Here is an 18,539-nt window from a genome sequence, read left to right on the forward strand (position 1 = left end):
TACACTCTGTAACTCTTCGCAGTATTTCTTAATCTGGAACATGGAAATGAATATGACTATCATGGGCTACAAAAAAAGCATTTTAGAGATCGCATTTTGAAACACTTAAAAGGTAAAAATTTGTTAAATTGCTCTGGAGACGATGTTTTGCACAATATCAAAACGTTTTTGTGAGTTTAGCATCGGTTAGAATGATTTTCTACCTCATATGGGGGTTTGAAGAAGTTGAGATTAAAATCAAATTAAAGAGGGCTGACTTCTTTTGAGATAAAGATGGAGATCTGCAAGAACATGAGTGATGCAGCAAACACATACGATGGCGGGAGAGAGAAAATGGTACATGAGAGCTCTGCACTGAGGCATATTGTAATCATTTATTCATTTCTTTCAGTGCCACACCATTCTTTTTCTTTCTTCTGTAGATTATTCCCATACAAAGTGCACAAACAAATGAATTACAGCAGAGCCACATATACCAAAGCCTGGTCTCGTGATGCGCGACCTCAAAATAAGTGTACTAAACGTAGGAAACAAAAACATCTGAGGGAGGATGGAGAGGAAAAAATGTGACGGCATGGTCTGGAAACTGTAGAAAATGGACGAAAAAGCAGCATCCAGTCAGACAGCAGCAGAATGGTTTTACGGTGGGACACAAACTTCTAAGACTGGGACGTGGAGGCCTGCTGCTGTTCTGGTTGAAGTATTTTCTCTGTTATAATAGTCCATTATTCTGGAAAAAAAGCTTTAGATTAGGTGGTTACTGCTGTCGCCACCTGCTTGTAAGGAGATCTGATTACAGTTTGAGGTCTCAGTCCATCAGATGAAGATCAAACAGGAAATGACCTCGATCAGAGGAGAAGGGCTTTGATACAACCCTGTGTCTCCATTAATGCTTTTTCCAAAACAACAAAAAGATGGCATCTCATTAACAGACCCTGTTTTTCCTGTTACCATGGAAAAAACAAACCCTACAGCACAGTGTCAAAATGCCTGTCTGCGTAGTCCTTCAGTATGCACCCTTATAGCCTCAGCTTGAGTCTGCATGGAGAAAGTTTGGTCAAATCAAGAAAAAACAAAAAAATCAAGCCTCTTGCTTGGAGCTCCTCGATTCAGAACCAAGAGAAGGCTGAGCAGCACGCCCACCATCTGTCCAGTTTGAGCAATGAAAACACAGATCTATAGTGAGATTTAAAGAGAAGGACACATAAGAAGAAGAAGAAGAAGAAGAAGAGAAGGAGATCCAGAGTCAGTCCTTTCCTCTGGGCAGCAGCCTCTCTGTCTCCTCTGGCTCAAGTCTGCAGTCCAAATTCAGATAAAGAGTTCCAATGGACGTGTGTCTGATGTTGGGTGGGTGGGTTTTTGGGATATTAGTCAGGTGAGCAGAAAGGTGGTGCCCCCTGGTGCTATGGTAGCGGAGGAGGAGGCGGGCGTGTGTGTCTATCGCTGAGCAGGCTCGCTGCCGGGCAGGGTGATGTTGCCCAGGTGGAGGACGGGTAGCGGGTGGGCCTCTGTGTTAAAAACCCAGCTTTCAAACGGCATCAGGTCGTCGCTGGAGAATAACAGGTACAGATACCTGTAGGGGGTCAAAGAAGGGGTTGACAAAGGGGAGAGAGGTTGTAGAAGAAGAAATTAATTATTTGACACAGCAAACAGTGAATAAAAGCACTTAATATTGCTACAGGTTATATTAGATTTTTTTTAAATTTCCTTTATTTAGAAGAAAGCAAGAACTACAAGATTTTTTTTTTCCCAACAGCTTAAAATCTTTGAAGCATGAATTTTGCAAATGAAATACAATGTTCTAAAATAAGGTATCCCTGTTGTGGCTGGAAAAGGAAAGTAAACTGTTTAAATCGTGAGGAGGAGCTGTACATTATAAACAAAGATCTATTTATGTCCTAGCAGCCCAAACGACAGAGCGGATTTAAAAGGTTACACATCCTTTTTCAAATGCCAGGGGGGAGACAGTGTAATGGTCTGATGAAACTATGTTTGTGCTTTTTGGACACATTATAAAAGGTACAATTGGCACAAAAACAAAAACAGCACATGGACACAAGAACATAACCAAACACAGCACATCACTATTTTTATTCCCACAATGGTTATGGTTTCTGACACCCATTGTAAGCTTTGCAAACTAACTCATCGAATCATATAATAAAATAAGAGAAAAGGGCAAATGCACAAGACTAGAAAAATGAACGAAAGAGAACGTTTTGGGATAAACGGTTCTTAAATGCTGCATATCTGCTCTGATCAGCGGAGATTAGCAGCCACTCAGAGCTTAACTGTATTGCTCTGATGGGACTCTCTCGCAGCCAGCTGGGACAAACACTGAGGAAAGATACAAAGGACACAAAAGGCTTCTAAACTCATAAGGATTGAAATGTCACCGTCTCAGGGAGTTACCAACCAGTGTGGCGGCTGACATTTCACAGCTCACACACCAAAGACAGGGACTCTAGTGGTATCAGAAGCTTTGTTGGTGTTTATTTCAATCCAAGTCAAAAGCTGAGGTCTGATCAGCAGCCAGCAAATGTCAGATTAATCTCTATATTCTCATTTTTGTGATACTGCTTTAGCAGCAAAGGTACGGAGATCTATATTTTCCATGTGAAACTTCCTGATGCAAATTTGCAGTTCTCAGTCCTTCAAGATCAGTTTAACATTTTAAATACAAAAGGTCACTTTGAATTCATATTCTTACAATGTTTGAGCTTTTCATAAGAGAAAAGGAAAACCACACACAGACAGGAAAGGCACAAAGAAGGAAGGAAGGGACTAAGGAAGTGATGGAAGGAGAGGGAAGAAAAATAATGCATGGGTCTAAGGACAGAAGGGCACCATAAATCAAGCTAGGAAAGAAAGAAAAAAGAAGGATAAAATTAAGCCAAGGACGGAAAGAAGGAAGAAAGGCCAAAAGGTACAAGGTAGCACTGAAGGGAGGAAGGAAGGGAGGGAGGAGGAAAGGCAAGAAAGAAATACACAGAGAAGGAAAGACCCAAGGTAGCAAGGCAGGAAGGAATGAAGGAAGGACAAGACTTTTAGATTATGCGATAGTGAATAAAGTCTGGAAATACAAAAATTTTTCCATAGTCTATTTTTTTTCCACATTTATCCAAAACTGGAAAATACGTAGGAAGTCTGGAAGTACACTGAATTAAATTTGGTTACAAATAGAGAACAGAGCCTAGAGGGGATCATTTACACAGAGCAGCCACCAGGGGGAAGCAGAGAGCCACATGAGCAATTCCCACAGACTCCCGGCCTCCTTTGAGAGCTGCTGCTCCTCAACCAACAAACCAAGGAGACACCTGAGGTTTCCTCTGCATTAGACAGACTGGAGTCTTCTGCTACACAGGCCCACGTATCGACTGGTCCTGTTCTGTGAAAATCCAACCCATGTTGAGTGTCTAAGTGTTTTTGTTTTTTTGGATGAAGTTTAGAATACCTTAAACCATTCTACAGAGAAAAACACGGAAGAAATGCTTTTAATCAAACTTACTTTAGTGTCTCGGCGAGGAAGAAGCTCTGCTGCACATCATCGTAGGTCGGGTTGGACGAGTAGACATCCTTCACTCCAGAGAAACCTCCACTCACCCGGCAGTACTTATCAATGGCCTGACGAAAGAGAGAAGAAAGCAAAGGATGTATAAGAGCAAGAAGTACAACGAATGAGGAAATGAAAGAGGTAGGGAAAGCACAAATCAGACAAGTGTACAACAAATGAAGATGAGGACAGAAATGAGTGGTGACGTAAAAAATGGTTAAAGAAGTGTGGACAGATCAGAGACGACAAGAAAAATGAGGAGAACAGAAAGGAGTAGAGCAGAGAGAACGTGTGGGGGAGAAAAGCCCATTTTAATAAGCTTATAAAAGCACGCTGTAATTAATTTCTTTGCTTGAGACAGATTAGAGCAGGTCCTGGGGAGACATTCAGGAGGAAGCTGGTCCACAAAACAGGAAAAAACTGATTACAGCAAACGCTTTCCAGCATTCAGTTTATTTGCCACATTTGGATTTGCTCTCGCTCAACACAAAGCTACTTCATAATGAGAGTATGCTCTGGTTCGCCTCCTCAAATGATTGAATTTGAGCTTCTTTAGGTTCAAGCACCAAAGCATCAACAACACAACAACATGTAGAAGAAATTACAGGCAAATCTGATCTACGCCTATATTTTACATCTTCTACAATAAAAATGCCAGACAGCTCTACAAACCCTTTGTATTTTTTACTCTTATACCAGCAACTATAGTGTGTAAAATAATGTTTTTTAATAGAATAAGTCTAGCATTATCAGGGAAAACTGCTGTATACTAAGTTCACTACTGGAATCAGACGTTGATCCGTATGGACCATTCTGATGCTGACACATTTGTAAATCAGGACTATTGATGTTTGTGTCTTGCCATATTTTATCTTGATGGGCTTCTATGAACAGGCTGAAAAGGGTAGTGGTGGTAAAACGTTTTCACACACTCATCATAGGGATGAACATCAGTTTGAGACTTTAAGGATCCATTCCAAACATTTTTTTGGGTCAGAAAGATTATAGAACAAACAGCTTCCACAAACCAAAATCTGGGGCATAAATTTGTTTTTATTCTTAAAACTGTAACTATATATTTGAGCTTATATGTATAATGTTGACCCTGTATGGAAGAAATACACTATGAATTCACAGTTGTGCACTCTGTTGTAGTTTCTTTTTATTTATTGAAGTTGTTCCTTGTACAATACTTTCAGCCTGAAAAGTTGAAAGTTGCTTTACTGAAAATCCAAAAATGCACAAACTTTTCCTCAAGGTTGCATATAATGTGACTGGATTACTGCAATGTTTTGCTGCAGCTGAAATCAGGACGTCGTTTGCTGAGCATGTTTTCATTTTCATTCCCGATACAGGTTATTTAACACAACAAGCTATAATGTTTCGTGTCAGAAGTTTGACAGATGACACTTTTCCTCTCACAGCACAGCATGGCAGCTTTGGGTCTCGGAAATCACACTGGTGTTTCACAGCTTTGTGACAACATATAAAACAAACTCAGTGCCATCAGCAAAGCAAAAGCCCTTTAATTTAAAGACTGGATTCAGGTTTGCCTTCACTGGCCGGCAAGGTGCAGCAGTAAGAACAGCAAGTATGTAAACAACAGGAATGACAGAATGAGGAGAGGTTGTGTTCTGCAGCCTGACATCTCCAAATTAGACAAAACCAGGGAGGCGAAGGCAGACTTGGAGAAGTGAAAAACAACATACTTACAGCAGTGTCACATTAGACGTCTGACACCTACCACAACTTACTTCACAAAAATAAATACTGATATAATAAAAGTTGGTGTACTAGCCTGCCGTTTTCACACACAATGTCATTAAAAGTGCATCGACCGTCCAGCTGGTGATGCTAACAGTCCGCTAGTGGATATGAGCTCCATTGATTTCCGAAGAGAAATTATCACAGTGAATTTGACCCCTGCATACTAATTCTGGCTGCATTATACCGCTGGACATGGCTTATCGACTTTCACTATTAACACATGTAATTCAAAGCATTATTTCTGCCCCTTGTCTTTTAGCCATTTTTCTATCTCTTACACACACACAGTCCACCCAGTAATGTCCTCGAATGACCTCTTTGCTGTCAGCAGATTTCCTTTGCAAGTCTTTGGACCATAATTCCTGTTATTCATGGGCTGCTGCAGCTGACGTGAGCCTGCACTTCTTGATTCATGGGGCTGTGTCACACAGTCTTAGAACCAAGCTAGAAGGACTGATTGTACGTGTTGCTACTTAGAACATGTTTAACATGAATTAAATCAGCATTATGACCATCTTTAAACTGATAGAAGCCAGTCTGAGGTGAGCGAACCCTTACATTCAGAAGTCATGACCATCTGTGCTGAATTATTTATACCATTAAACTGTCCACTCATAAGGGGAGGGGAAAGAAAGGGAGGGGGGCAGATCGGCTACGCCTGCTTTGGGTCATGACCGAAAGAACGAAATCCCGGATACAAGCGGCTGAAATGAGCTTCCTCCGTAGGGTGGCCGGGCACTCCCTTAGAGATAGGGTGAGGAGCTCGGTCATTTGAGAGAAACTTGGAGTAGAGCCGCTGCTCCTCCGCATCGAGAGAAGCCAGTTGAGGTGGCTCAGGCATCTATACCAGATGCCTCCTGGACACCTTCCTCGGGAGGTGTTCCAAGCACGTCCCACCGGAAGGAGGCCCAGGGGACGGCCCAGGACACGCTGGAGGGACTATGTCTCTCAGCTGGCCTGGGAACGCCTTGGGCTCCCCCTGGAGGAACTGGAGGAGGTGTCTGGGGAGAGGGACGTCTGGGCGTCTCTACTAAGTCTGCTGCCCCCGCAACCCGGTCCCGGATAAGTAGAAGACGACAAGTACGAGTACGAGGTGTATAAAAAAAATTATTCTGTGACGATAATGAAATTTCCCACACTCCTTAAAGGTAGCGCTGGCAAAAGCAGCTTAATGTGCATAATGCGCAGGTAGAATTCAGTTAAGCTAGCTGTACTACTGAACGGATCATCATGGCTGAGTCGGGAAAGCAAAGCGTAAATATAAAGAGGAGAACAGAACATTTCTACTGGAATGGGAAGAGTTATATTTCTTTATGAAAAAAAATGGGAGACCGTTTTGCTTACTTTGCCAGACTTCAATATCTCACTTTAAAGCATCAAACTTGGAGCGTCAATTCACCTCACTTTGAAAAATCAAGTAGAGAAGCAGACCAAATGTTTCCAGAAACTTATGAAACACTCGGAGGTTACATTAGCATCATATCAGGTGGCGTGGAACATTGCTTGCTCTAAGAAGCCATACAGTGAAGGGGAGTTTGTGAAGCCTTACAGATGTTACTACTATCCTAGCTCACGAAAGTTTCCCGAAACGTTCTGTTTCAGGCCTGCAGCTTTCAAGACATACAGTGGAGCAAAGGATATCAGACATTAACACGTCATTAGAGTCACAGTTGTTTGGAGATGTCAAAAAATCTCAATATTTTAGCATTGCTTTAGATGAGACAAGCCACAGTTGGGGGTATTTGTTAGGACTGTTTCAGAGGATTGCACAATTAGAGAAGAGTTGCTTGACATTGTGCTGTTAAAAGAAAGGACCCGGGGCATCGACCTGAAAGACACACTCATGACTGTTGCAGTTATTAAAATTAACTGCAATAGCCACAGATGGTGCATCAGTTATGCTGGGATCTTCAAATGGCCCTGTAGGGCTGTGCAAAGCTGATGATTGATTCCCAGGTTTTTGGACATTCCACTGCAGCCTTCCACCAAGAGCACCTGGTATCTAAGAAGCTGAATGTGGAACATATCATGAAACCTGTGCTGGAAATTGTGAATTTTATTCACACGCATGCTCTGAACCACAGACAGCTCCAAAACTTAATCGCTGATCTTGATGAAGACCTTCCCAGTGATCTGCGTCGCCACTGCTCTGTCAGATGGCCATCAAGAGGTAAAATGCTTTCTCATTGTTTTGAAATGTTGAAACCAGTAACATTGTTCCTTGAGGAGAATGGACAAACTGTCTACTTTTAAGGCTAGGCTTAAAACTTTCTTTTTTGATAAAGCTTATAGTTAGAGTGGCTTAGGTTATCCTGAGCTATCTCTGTAGTTATGCTGCTATAGGCTTAGGCTGCTGGAGGACATAATGACCACTTTCACCCTCTTCGCTACATTTTCACACTACTCTCCAATCTTCAATTATTTGCTGTTATTTCAGCTTTTAACTTTGTTCTCTATCTTTTCTCTTTCTAGAAGCTACATCTGGCCTGACTCTGTGTCTACCTGTAACACCTTTCTGGAGAGGGGCATCATCCAAGCTTCTGCTGGCAACAACTTAATGTTCACCCTCTACCGATGATTCACATGGCCCTGTCTTTCAGTGTTTAACCCTTTCTCTCTCCTAGACATGGCTACTGACTGAGCTTTTACTGTAACTAATTATATGTGCTCTCTTTCAGACTCTATCCTTGAAAACTGGCTCAGAGTTTATCTGTTCTTTCTTTCTAGGTGAAACGACTAAAGGAGCTACATCCATTAACATTTACTTTTCCTTCCCATAGAAAGTACTTCTGGATCAGTGCTTCTTTGTTCTCTTTGTGTCTCTGCTCTGTTCTCTCAAACCCCCAGTCTGTCGTGGCAGATGGCCGCTCACACTGAGCCTGGTTCTGCTGGAGGTTTCTTCCTGTTAAAAGGGAGTTTTTCCTCTCCACTGTCGCTACATGCATGCTCAGTATGAGGGATTGCTGCAAAGTCAACGCCAGTGACTGTTCACTGTCTCTACATGCTCATCCAGGAGGAGTGAATGCTGCAAGTCACTGACTGGATGTAATCTGCTGGGTTTCCTTAGATAGAAAAACTTTTTATCCAATTTGAATAAATAACTGAATCTGACTGCACTGTTTGATAGTTACAATTAATTGGAATGTATGAACCTGACTGTTGTGAAGTGCCTTGAGACAACATGTGTTGTGAATTGGCGCTATATAAATAAACTGAATTGAATTGAAACTGAATTGAATATGTCTGGAGACAAGACTGTCAGGTGTCCCACTAAGGCCTAAGGACAAAGGAAAAAAAACAAAAAAACAGTATGAGCAAGCAATGTGTTATGTAACTATTATTAAAATTGCTGTTTGGCTCTTTAAGGTGATGGTATGCTTTGTTTGGCTCTTAATGCGGAACTGGTTCACTATCCCTGTGTCACATCATCCTGCAGGAAGTAGTCATCTGAAGATGAGGTGACTGTAGTCCTAAAGAGATGGACATGGTAGACTGTAGTGTTTAAACAATGCTCAATTAGTACTAAGGAGCCCAAAGTGTTGCAAGAAAACACCCATTCACCATTACGTCACCACCAGCACCAACCTGAACTATTGAGACATGCTTAAAAATTCATCTATGCTTCCATTTATGCCAAATTTTGGCCCTGCTGATCCCTGCTTCTGCTTTTGTCTATATTTTTCTCAGAGCCTCGCTTTGCATATCCTCCAAACTTTTAAATTATGGATTTGGTCAGCTGGACTCTCAACGTAATTGATCAATTTTTTTTCTTTTCAACGGGAAGACAGGGTAATGGAGACCCTTTTGTCTAAACGGGCAGTTCTTCTCTGGATACACAATGGATTCTTGGCAGCAGTGGAAGATTGGGTGCCTGACTACGATGTCGATCACAGATGTAGAAAATGTGTACATATTTGGACTTTTGATAACAGGATTTCTGCTTTTTGGAGTTGGTGGTTACCTGGCTTATCGAGTGTTTCGCGAAACGTGGGCGGCTGTTCAAAGCATTCCAAAGCTGCCTGCGATGTTAGATAGAGTCTGTAGAGCGATCAACACTCAGACTGGAATGTTAAGAGCAGAATTGCAAGCTGGACACAATTCTTGAACAGAATTGCAGCCTGGCAGCAGTTGGACTCAGAGGTTAAAGGATATAATTTTGAAGAAGTTGTACGCTCGAGATCCGCGGAAAGTACCAGAAATTTGGCTATTTAGATTCGCAATTGAGACATCCCAGTAAAACTCTTAAGGTAGTAGGAAATTCACAACTGCCCGAACCACAACATTTATTGTTTTTCTAAATCCGGCGCCCCAACGTGGCCTTGGCAACTTCTGCTAACTGGCTATCGACAAAATATCTCCTGGATTTTATATAAACACGACGCTCTTCCCCAGCACTCCCCTACCAGCTGTGTGCTGATAGGACTGTGTGGCCAATTGATAAACCTCCACCTCTCTTCTCAAAGACAATGGCGCTTCTATCAGTGTTGACAGTCTAATTTTTGCAAACACACTCAGACATACATATTCGCACCCTCAAGATTCCACCGTACCCTTGCTGAATCTTTACTTATGTGTGTGTTGCTTGAGTCTGAAATATGATTTTTTCCCCCCACCTATCTTACTTCACCTAAATGTGTGATTTCATTCATTTTCAGATTTCTCAGAAGGATTACCAGCAAAAGCCAATATTATTAGTATATGAAAATTTGACTAAAGCTGTTTTTTACACCAATGACCAGAGAATTTTTGATTTCTTAGAAGGATTTTATTACAACTATATCATACCAGTGAAAGCCAAACATTATTAGTATTTAAAAAGTTTGGACTAAAAATGTTTTATACCAGTGACCCAGCTGCCTCATACCAGCGACCTCAAGGATTAATATTATCATCTTTCTTCTAGCACAGGATGATTTCCTTACCACAGAGGACTTAATGAGCTAATTACCTCTATTAGAAAGGTTGGATTAGAACCAGCTGTTACCAGTAAACTCCCAAGTATTATTAATGTTATTTGATTTGTTTTTCTGCGTTTGATTTTCGTTATGATTGTAATGTTTTTTTTCTCATGTACAGCACTTTCAGTGCCTTGTTGCTGAAAAGCGCTATATAACTAAACTTGACATTAAGATGCCTGAATGCGAGTTGCTGCCATGTAATCAGCCAACTAGATGTAGGCGTTAACAAGCAATTGAACAGGTGTCTCTAATAAAGTGGCCGTCGAGCTTACCATGCTTGTGGAGTCTGACAGCTGTTTATGTAAAATACTGAGGCTCAGGTGTTGGGATGAGACAGCCAGCTGTTCCAGCTCTGTCAGAATAAGAGGTCTGGAAATGCATTTAACCGTCAGGACTGACAAAATATATGAGCAGACAAATGTAGCTGTGTGAGGAGCGGAGGTTGGCAGCTACATCTAGAGAAAACTGCAGGTGTTTTCGACATGAGTGGGTTCGGGTACAGACTGTACCAGAGGAAAAGCCTTTGTAGAGAGCCTCAGGTAATGAGTGACAAAATTGGTGTGAATAACGATGAAACAAAGTAATTCAGAGGAGAAAATGTGTAACTATAACAATGATAGGGGAAGAAAAAGCCATTGCTGTATGTTTGAGTAGTTGTGTCTCATGAGAAAAAAAAAAACAGCCAATCAAAGATAGAGGTGAGTACTCTCTAGGTTGAGAGCCTACTGAAGGTATGCTCCGCTAGAAAACATTAAAGCTTTGGGTCAGAAAGACATTTCAGCCACCAATAGTTTGGTTAATAGTCAGTGGGTATTTTCTTTATAGCCTGAGAGAACTGTCACTGAGCTAGTGATGATTTCTGACAGATGTACCAAGTGGTGAGAATATGAGATCATTGTGTACAATTACTTGGTCCCTTTAAAAAAAAAGAAAAAGTAAAAAGATGGACATTGTTGCCTTATTTGTTTGACTAACTAGCTAATGTGTTAGTGGTTTTTGATCTGGCAGTGGAAACACACCCAGGCTGCTTTGGATTAAGAGCTTCTAGTATGGGAGAGATCACTAGTTGTCCAGAAAAAGGCTGCAGGGAACTGGATAAGCTTTGCAACTCTTAGTTTTTTAACCAAAGCTGAAAAAATACAGAAAAACAAGGTTGCCTGAAGATAAGGATCACTATGCTTTTTACAACAAATGGAAAGATTATAGTAAAATTTACCCAAACAGCCCAAAGAAAGAACTTCGTTTTCCAATGAATATCCATGGTGAGTTAAACAGTTTTTTGCTGCAATGGTTTTACTGTCTCCGCTCACCACTTTGTATATGCTAAAGGATGACCCTACAATAAACATGACACTAGTGTGCACATAGCAAAGAACTGAACAAAAGTTCAGCTTCTTCATGTTGTTTTTGACTGAGACTTTTAATTCATAAGACCACTTAGGGTAGAAATATTTCAACCGGGTAGTGGTAATTTAGCCATGTTTTACATACAGATTTTTATGAAAGACAAGTTTATAGTCAGCTTGGGGTTGTTTCTCTCTGCTTTGACAACTGATCATTTAAAGTAACTTTATATAATCTGTCAAAGTCCACTAGGAGGAAATGTCGTTATGTGACTGTGATGAAGTTATGTTGATTTGATCAGGCGTCATAATTTGTTGTAGTTCATAGTAAACTGTTAACAATAATGTGTAATATCTTTCAGAAAATATAAAATATATATAATATGTAAGATGTCAGTATTTTGATGATTACTTCATTTATTTATTAAAAAACATCAATATGAAGGAAAATAAACTGACAAGAAACTTTAAACGGGCAAGAAGACAAAGAAGATATGAACCCGACCGCTTCAATCAGAAGTAGCACTACTATTCAGATGCTACTAGTCATTTAATGTTTGCGATGAGTTGAATTTGTAAAGAAACAGGGCAGTACAAGGTCTGCAGTCAATAGAATCATGCTATGCCGCTTTCATTGCTTCTAGTGTTTCTCTTTCATTGCTGCTTACAGGCAAACTAAACATAACAAGAAGTTCACATGTTGAAGGAAATACAACTTACTTTAAATCCAGACAGAATTGTTAAATACTACAGAATTGCTATATTAAGATAAATATAAATATCATATTTCAAAATCAATACCAATGCCAAGAAAAATACTCGATATCAGAGTCGATACCACGGCAACATGTTATGAGGACATGGTTCTTTCTAATGAAGAGTAGGACATAATATCAATGACAATAAGAAAATATTGTCATTATTTTAATTAGAAGGTGTTTTATCCCTGATTTAGAGAGCATATATAATTTAAAAGTGTCCCTTCTATCTAGTGACTCACCTTCCCTAGTTAGAATTCAGTGGAATGATGAGACTATCAATATTATCATCTTCTTTTAGCATAAGATGCTTTATTATCAAGAGTGGCTTGGAACCAATTTCTACCAGTAAACCTGGATGGATTATTAATTATTATTACTCCCAAGGATTATTAGTGTCATTTGATTTGTTTTTCTGTATTATTGTAATGTTTTTCTTCATGTACAGCGCTTTGAGTGCCTTGTTGCTGAAAAGCGCTATATAAATAAACTTGACTTGACTGGTAAAACAGTAAACTAGATAACGCTTGTGTTTATATCCTTCATGGAAGTATGAACCTTTGATTCAGCGATGCAATTATTTTTAATTTAATTTAATTAATTAATTAGATTAAATTTTAGTTTTAGTATGATTCTGTGTGCTTCCAGTTGCCTGTCAGTGTAATGCTCATACAGTTCAAATGTTCCACCGAGAGACAAATTAAGGGTTATTATATTCTAAAACAGGTTTTTTCAGTTTAAACAAGGATCTGGTCCATGTAAATGCATTCAGTAGCAGCCCTGTCCGGAGAGTAGGGTTGAGACTGGTTTCTGCTAAATCACCAGTGTCGGTCTAAGTCCGCTGTTCCTTAACGTTTACTCACATTATCAGCAGCCCCAAGAGCAGCTAATCCCTTTACAGCTAAACAAAGGAGCAACGCTGGTCATTTTTCTTGCCTCACCGTTTAGTAGCAGATGGAGCTGTTTGCTGTGGGACATTTTCCCATGTTAATCCGTACTCACAGTATAACGGAGCGTGGCGTAGTGTGGACTCTGCACCTGGGAAACATCTGTAGGGTGAGGCTCAGCCCAACAAAACAACATCACTGGGCTAGCCATGTCAGTGAAGCTAAACAGATAACATTAGCTTATGTTGTTTGGGAGGTTTACTGACCTTTTTAAATTGCTCTCAAATATCAGAGTTTCAGTCATTAGCATTAGCGCAGCTAGCATCCTTTTCCTGTTTGTCTGCCTCTGAACAACACTTTTGTGTTTGCTCTCCTCTGGATGTTCTAGCCATGGTGGCAGAGTTTCTAACTTCCATGTACAGGTCCTTCTCAAAATATTAGCATATTGTGATAAAGTTCATTATTTTCCATAATGTCATAATGAAAATTTAACATTCATATATTTTAGATTCATTGCACACTAACTGAAATATTTCAGGTCTTTTATTGTCTTAATACGGATGATTTTGGCATACAGCTCATGAAAACCCAAAATTCCTATCTCACAAAATTAGCATATTTCATCCGACCAAGAAAAGAAAAGTGTTTTTAATACAAAAAAACGTCAACCTTCAAATAATCATGTACAGTTATGCACTCAATACTTGGTCGGGAATCCTTTGGCAGAAATGACTGCTTCAATGCGGCGTGGCATGGAGGCAATCAGCCTGTGGCACTGCTGAGGTCTTATGGAGGCCCAGGATGCTTCGATAGCGGCCTTTAGCTCATCCAGAGTGTTGGGTCTTGAGTCTCTCAACGTTCTCTTCACAATATCCCACAGATTCTCTATGGGGTTCAGGTCAGGAGAGTTGGCAGGCCAATTGAGCACAGTGATACCATGGTCAGTAAACCATTTACCAGTGGTTTTGGCACTGAGCAGGTGCCAGGTCGTGCTGAAAAATGAAATGTTCATCTCCATAAAGCTTTTCAGCACATGGAAGTATGAAGTGCTCCAAAATCTCCTGATAGCTAGCTGCATTGACCCTGCCCTTGATAAAACACAGTGGACCAACACCAGCAGCTGACAAGGCACCCCAGACCATCACTGACTGTGGGTACTTGACACTGGACTTCTGGCATTTTGGCATTTCCTTCTCCCCAGTCTTCCTCCAGACTCTGGCACCTTGATTTCCGAATGACATGCAGAATTTGCTTTCATCCGAAAAAAGTACTTTGGACCACTGAGCAACAGTCCAGTGCTGCTTCTCTGTAGCCCAGGTCAGGCGCTTCTGCCGCTGTTTCTGGTTCAAAAGTGGCTTGACCTGGGGAATGCGGCACCTGTAGCCCATTTCCTGCACACGCCTGTGCACGGTGGCTCTGGATGTTTCTACTCCAGACTCAGTCCACTGCTTCCGCAGGTCCCCCAAGGTCTGGAATCGGCCCTTCTCCACAATCTTCCTCAGGGTCCGGTCACCTCTTCTCGTTGTGCAGCATTTTCTGCCACACTTTTTCCTTCCCACAGACTTCCCACTGAGGTGCCTTGATACAGCACTCTGGGAACAGCCTATTCGTTCAGAAATTTCTTTCTGTGTCTTACCCTCTTGCTTGAGGGTGTCAATAGTGGCCTTCTGGACAGCAGTCAGGTCGGCAGTCTTACCCATGATTGGGGTTTTGAGTGATGAACCAGGCTGGGAGTTTTAAAGGCCTCAAGAATCTTTTACAGGTGTTTAGAGTTAACTCGTTGATTCAGATGATTAGGTTCATAGCTCGTTTAGAGACCCTTTTAATGATATGCTAATTTTGTGAGATAGGAATTTTGGGTTTTCATGAGCTGTATGCCAAAATCATCCGTATTAAGACAATAAAAGACCTGAAATATTTCAGTTAGTGTGCAATTAATCTAAAATATATGAATGTTAAATTTTCATCATGATATTATGGAAAATAATGAACTTTATCACAATATGCTAATATTTTGAGAAGGACCTGTATGTTAAGGTTACCCCGCTGCAGGGAAACGAAAGGGCTGAGGGTCTCTGTTATTGCAGCGCTACTGTCTGAAGAAGGGCGACGACTTGGGAAGGTGAAAAGTTTATATAAATTTTGATGCAAACTGGCATCTTTGAATAATTATGTCTTTAGTATTGACTATATCTAAACACTGATTATTTTGACAACCATAATCATAGGTGATGTACCACAGTTTAACATATCCTGGGGTTTGTGCATGAAAAACATATGGGCAGAAAACAACTGACATGATCTAATTTGGAAAGTAAATTTATGCTGGAGAACCACTGATGGTATAATAATATATGATACAGACAAAATACTCCATTCAGTATACCTGACTTCTGCTGTTGAGTAGGTTAGGAACTACATGGATAGATAGAAAACTGTGGTCATAGGAAAAGTCTTGTCTATTAATGTATTTCAGTAAACATTTATTTCCACTAAAATCCACTTAAATTTCACAGTCCAAATGAACTTACAGAACTATAACTGCAGAAATCTGTCATTAACTAAGAACATTTATTACTGAATGTTTACCTATAAAGTTCAACTATGTAACGGATGCAAAGACGAGGCCGTCAGCGCCAACTCTCTTTATTGTCACTCAGGATCAGCACAATCGCAGCTAATAAACACACCTGCCAGTACATTTGCTTGGCACTTTAGCTCAGATCCGTATACTCCCACTCAGAAAAACAAAGAGCTTCTAAAAACAGCAAGAAAAAACGAAATGACAAGACTGGCAGGAGAAAGGAGTAGTCAAGAGTTTGAAAAAAGATGAAAATCATGAGACTTATACTGAGGAGATACGTCGACTCCCATATAGAAGGTGAGCTTTTTATTCCTCTGTCAAAAGCTTTCAGCTCGGTTCTATTTTCATAAAGCCTTTCATCACAACAAAGAGGAAGAAGTAAAGGTTGTCTCACAGTACGTCTTCATATAAAACAAGCAAAAAAAGGATGATCTCCAGCTTAATGACCACATCAACCAGTCACACAGGGGTGGGCTCAAATGTGAGCAAACAATATAGGAAGCTAACAGTTTTACTAACATTTAGCCGTTTGAGACGCGCTTACAGCCATGTGACATAACTGGGATTAAATAACTCTTTAATGGAAGTAGTAAAAGATATGTGCAGTAATTACAAAGTTTAATCTATCAAACATTAAAAAGGTATCTAATCAGAAAAAGCTAAGAAATATAGAACAAAAACTGAAAAAAGACAAAGAAAACAAAGCAATGAGCGTTATTAAACATTTAAGTGCCCCGGAGACCCTAGGTGCTGATTCATGGTTATAGTTTATCCGTCTGCTCTTTCTTTGTGCATTCAACAAAGCGATCAATTCAGATGTGCTCTTTTTCCTGAAGCTTACTGATTAAATTAATTTCTTCCATTATGAAACGTGGTGTATTTCAGCTCATAATGACAAATAATAGCTGCACTCCTAAATGTGGATTTTAGGCATTCAATAATGATAATTAACTTGATATGAAAGGACACAATGTAGAAGAACCTGCTGAGCTCAGATTTAAAGCAGGAAGCATGTTGAGTTGGATGATCTTCTGTTAGGGAGGTTCTTTTAACATGATTGATCTGCACAGCTGGGAATTGCAGAAAAACAGGTGAAAAGCTCAATAAGTAGCAGGATCACCGACTACCTGCCTGGCAGACCAGTTTCTACAACTGGAAAGTTGTTCTTTGTCCAAGAGGATGGTCAGCATATTATTTTATTAAATCTATCTAGTAAGTACACTCTAGTATGATCTCATGTTTCTATGACGTACAGTGCCTCGCAAAAATACCTCTCATGTTACCACCACAAATGTTAATGTGTTTTACTGGGATTTTATGTGGGAGACCAACACACACTAGTGCATAATAGTTGAGAGGAAGGAATTGGATCAGGGGTTCTTAATGATAAACTGGCCTCTGTGTGCTATTGTGCATAGCGCTGTTATACCTTTGTTCGCCCACTGTTTAAAACCTCCTTCTCTCATTTCTTAAGTTTAATATCAAATACAGGCCAGCTAAGCAGTCCAACACATCCCTTAAAAATTAACTCCCTTACATCTTAGTAGTCTAAGTCAATGCCTGTTTCCTGATCTCTTTTTGACTTTCCCTTTTAATATCCCCTAATGCAGATCAGATAGTAAATGACTCAGCTTTAGTTTCTATCGTTGGCCATTTTGATTTGTAATGAGGGCAGCAGCACAGTCTAAAAACCTCATCTGGGCCGTGGAAAAATACTGCCTGAGGTCAGGATTCCCTCTTCTATCCTCAATGAAACAAACGCTTGGTCTCTTATACCAGCCCAAATAAATCTAGACGTACTCTTGATTCAAGGCCTAAATTGAAGTTTAGGGACAGTAAAAGGTATTGACTGAGACAGTAATCTTGGTAAAATATTCATTTGATTTTTTTAAAATCAATTCAATATGTGAAGTCTAGGTTGAATGCTGACCACCGCCTGAGATCAATCTTAGTGTAACCATTAGGTGTTCAGATGTTTTATTTGTAAAAGATTGAGAGAAAACCAAGCATCATTTTCCTTCCACTTTACAATCATGCTCAACTGTGTGTTGGTATATCACATAGAAATCCATAATAAAATACACTGTAGCTTGTGAAAAAGTTCAAAGGGTATGAATAGTTTGGAACAGCGTCAGTCGCCTTACATAAATAAAGCAGCAACCTTTAGGAGCCTCCTGTTGAATGATCTTTGTAGGTTCATTTCTAAGCAATAAGACTAGCATTGAGTGTTTGGTGACTTGCTAGTCATTAATTAAACAACTACCTGCTGCATGAAGGGACAATAAAATCCATATCAAAGTTTTGCTTTACCTTTGCTGCCTCCCAGCCCCACTGCCTGTATTTGGGGTCATGGGTGAACCTCCACATGTACCAGTAGGTCTCAATGACCTCCGGTCGCAGGATGTAGTACTTCTCATTCTGCCGAACAGCCACCGCCTCCAGGCCGCTGTCGAACTTGAAGGCCTCTGGGCCAAGCTTTAGGACTTGAGTGGATCAAAAATAGAAAAGGAATATGGGATGGGGATGAACACAGGGGGAGGGGAAGGAAATAGATTGAAATGATAAAAAGGAGAGAAATATTTGAGGATAAGGTGAATTCAGAAGGAATTCACAATTGAAAGAGGCGAAGAAGATAAGGAGAGATGAAATGAATGGAGGGGGTTGGGTTAGGAGAGTAAATAAAGGAGGC

At 40.3% G+C, this 18,539-nt stretch overlaps 1 protein-coding gene across 1 annotated transcript in view; it reads right to left on the bottom strand.

Moving 5' to 3' along the window:
* Positions 1-355: 355 nt before the first annotated feature.
* man1a2 (mannosidase, alpha, class 1A, member 2) overlaps positions 356-18,539 on the bottom strand; it is a 137,219-nt gene continuing 119,035 nt past the window's right edge. Inside the window, exons 12-14 of the mRNA XM_047369952.1 lie at positions 18,161-18,333; positions 3,509-3,624; positions 356-1,573 (exon numbers count right to left, since the gene is read on the bottom strand). Of these exons, the coding sequence (XP_047225908.1) occupies positions 1,438-1,573; positions 3,509-3,624; positions 18,161-18,333 (425 nt within the window). The 3' untranslated portion in view covers positions 356-1,437. The remainder of the gene's footprint in view (positions 1,574-3,508; positions 3,625-18,160; positions 18,334-18,539) is intronic.

This window comes from Girardinichthys multiradiatus, chromosome 7 (genome assembly GCF_021462225.1).
Source record: "Girardinichthys multiradiatus isolate DD_20200921_A chromosome 7, DD_fGirMul_XY1, whole genome shotgun sequence".
NCBI classification, from domain to species: Eukaryota; Metazoa; Chordata; class Actinopteri; order Cyprinodontiformes; family Goodeidae; genus Girardinichthys; species Girardinichthys multiradiatus.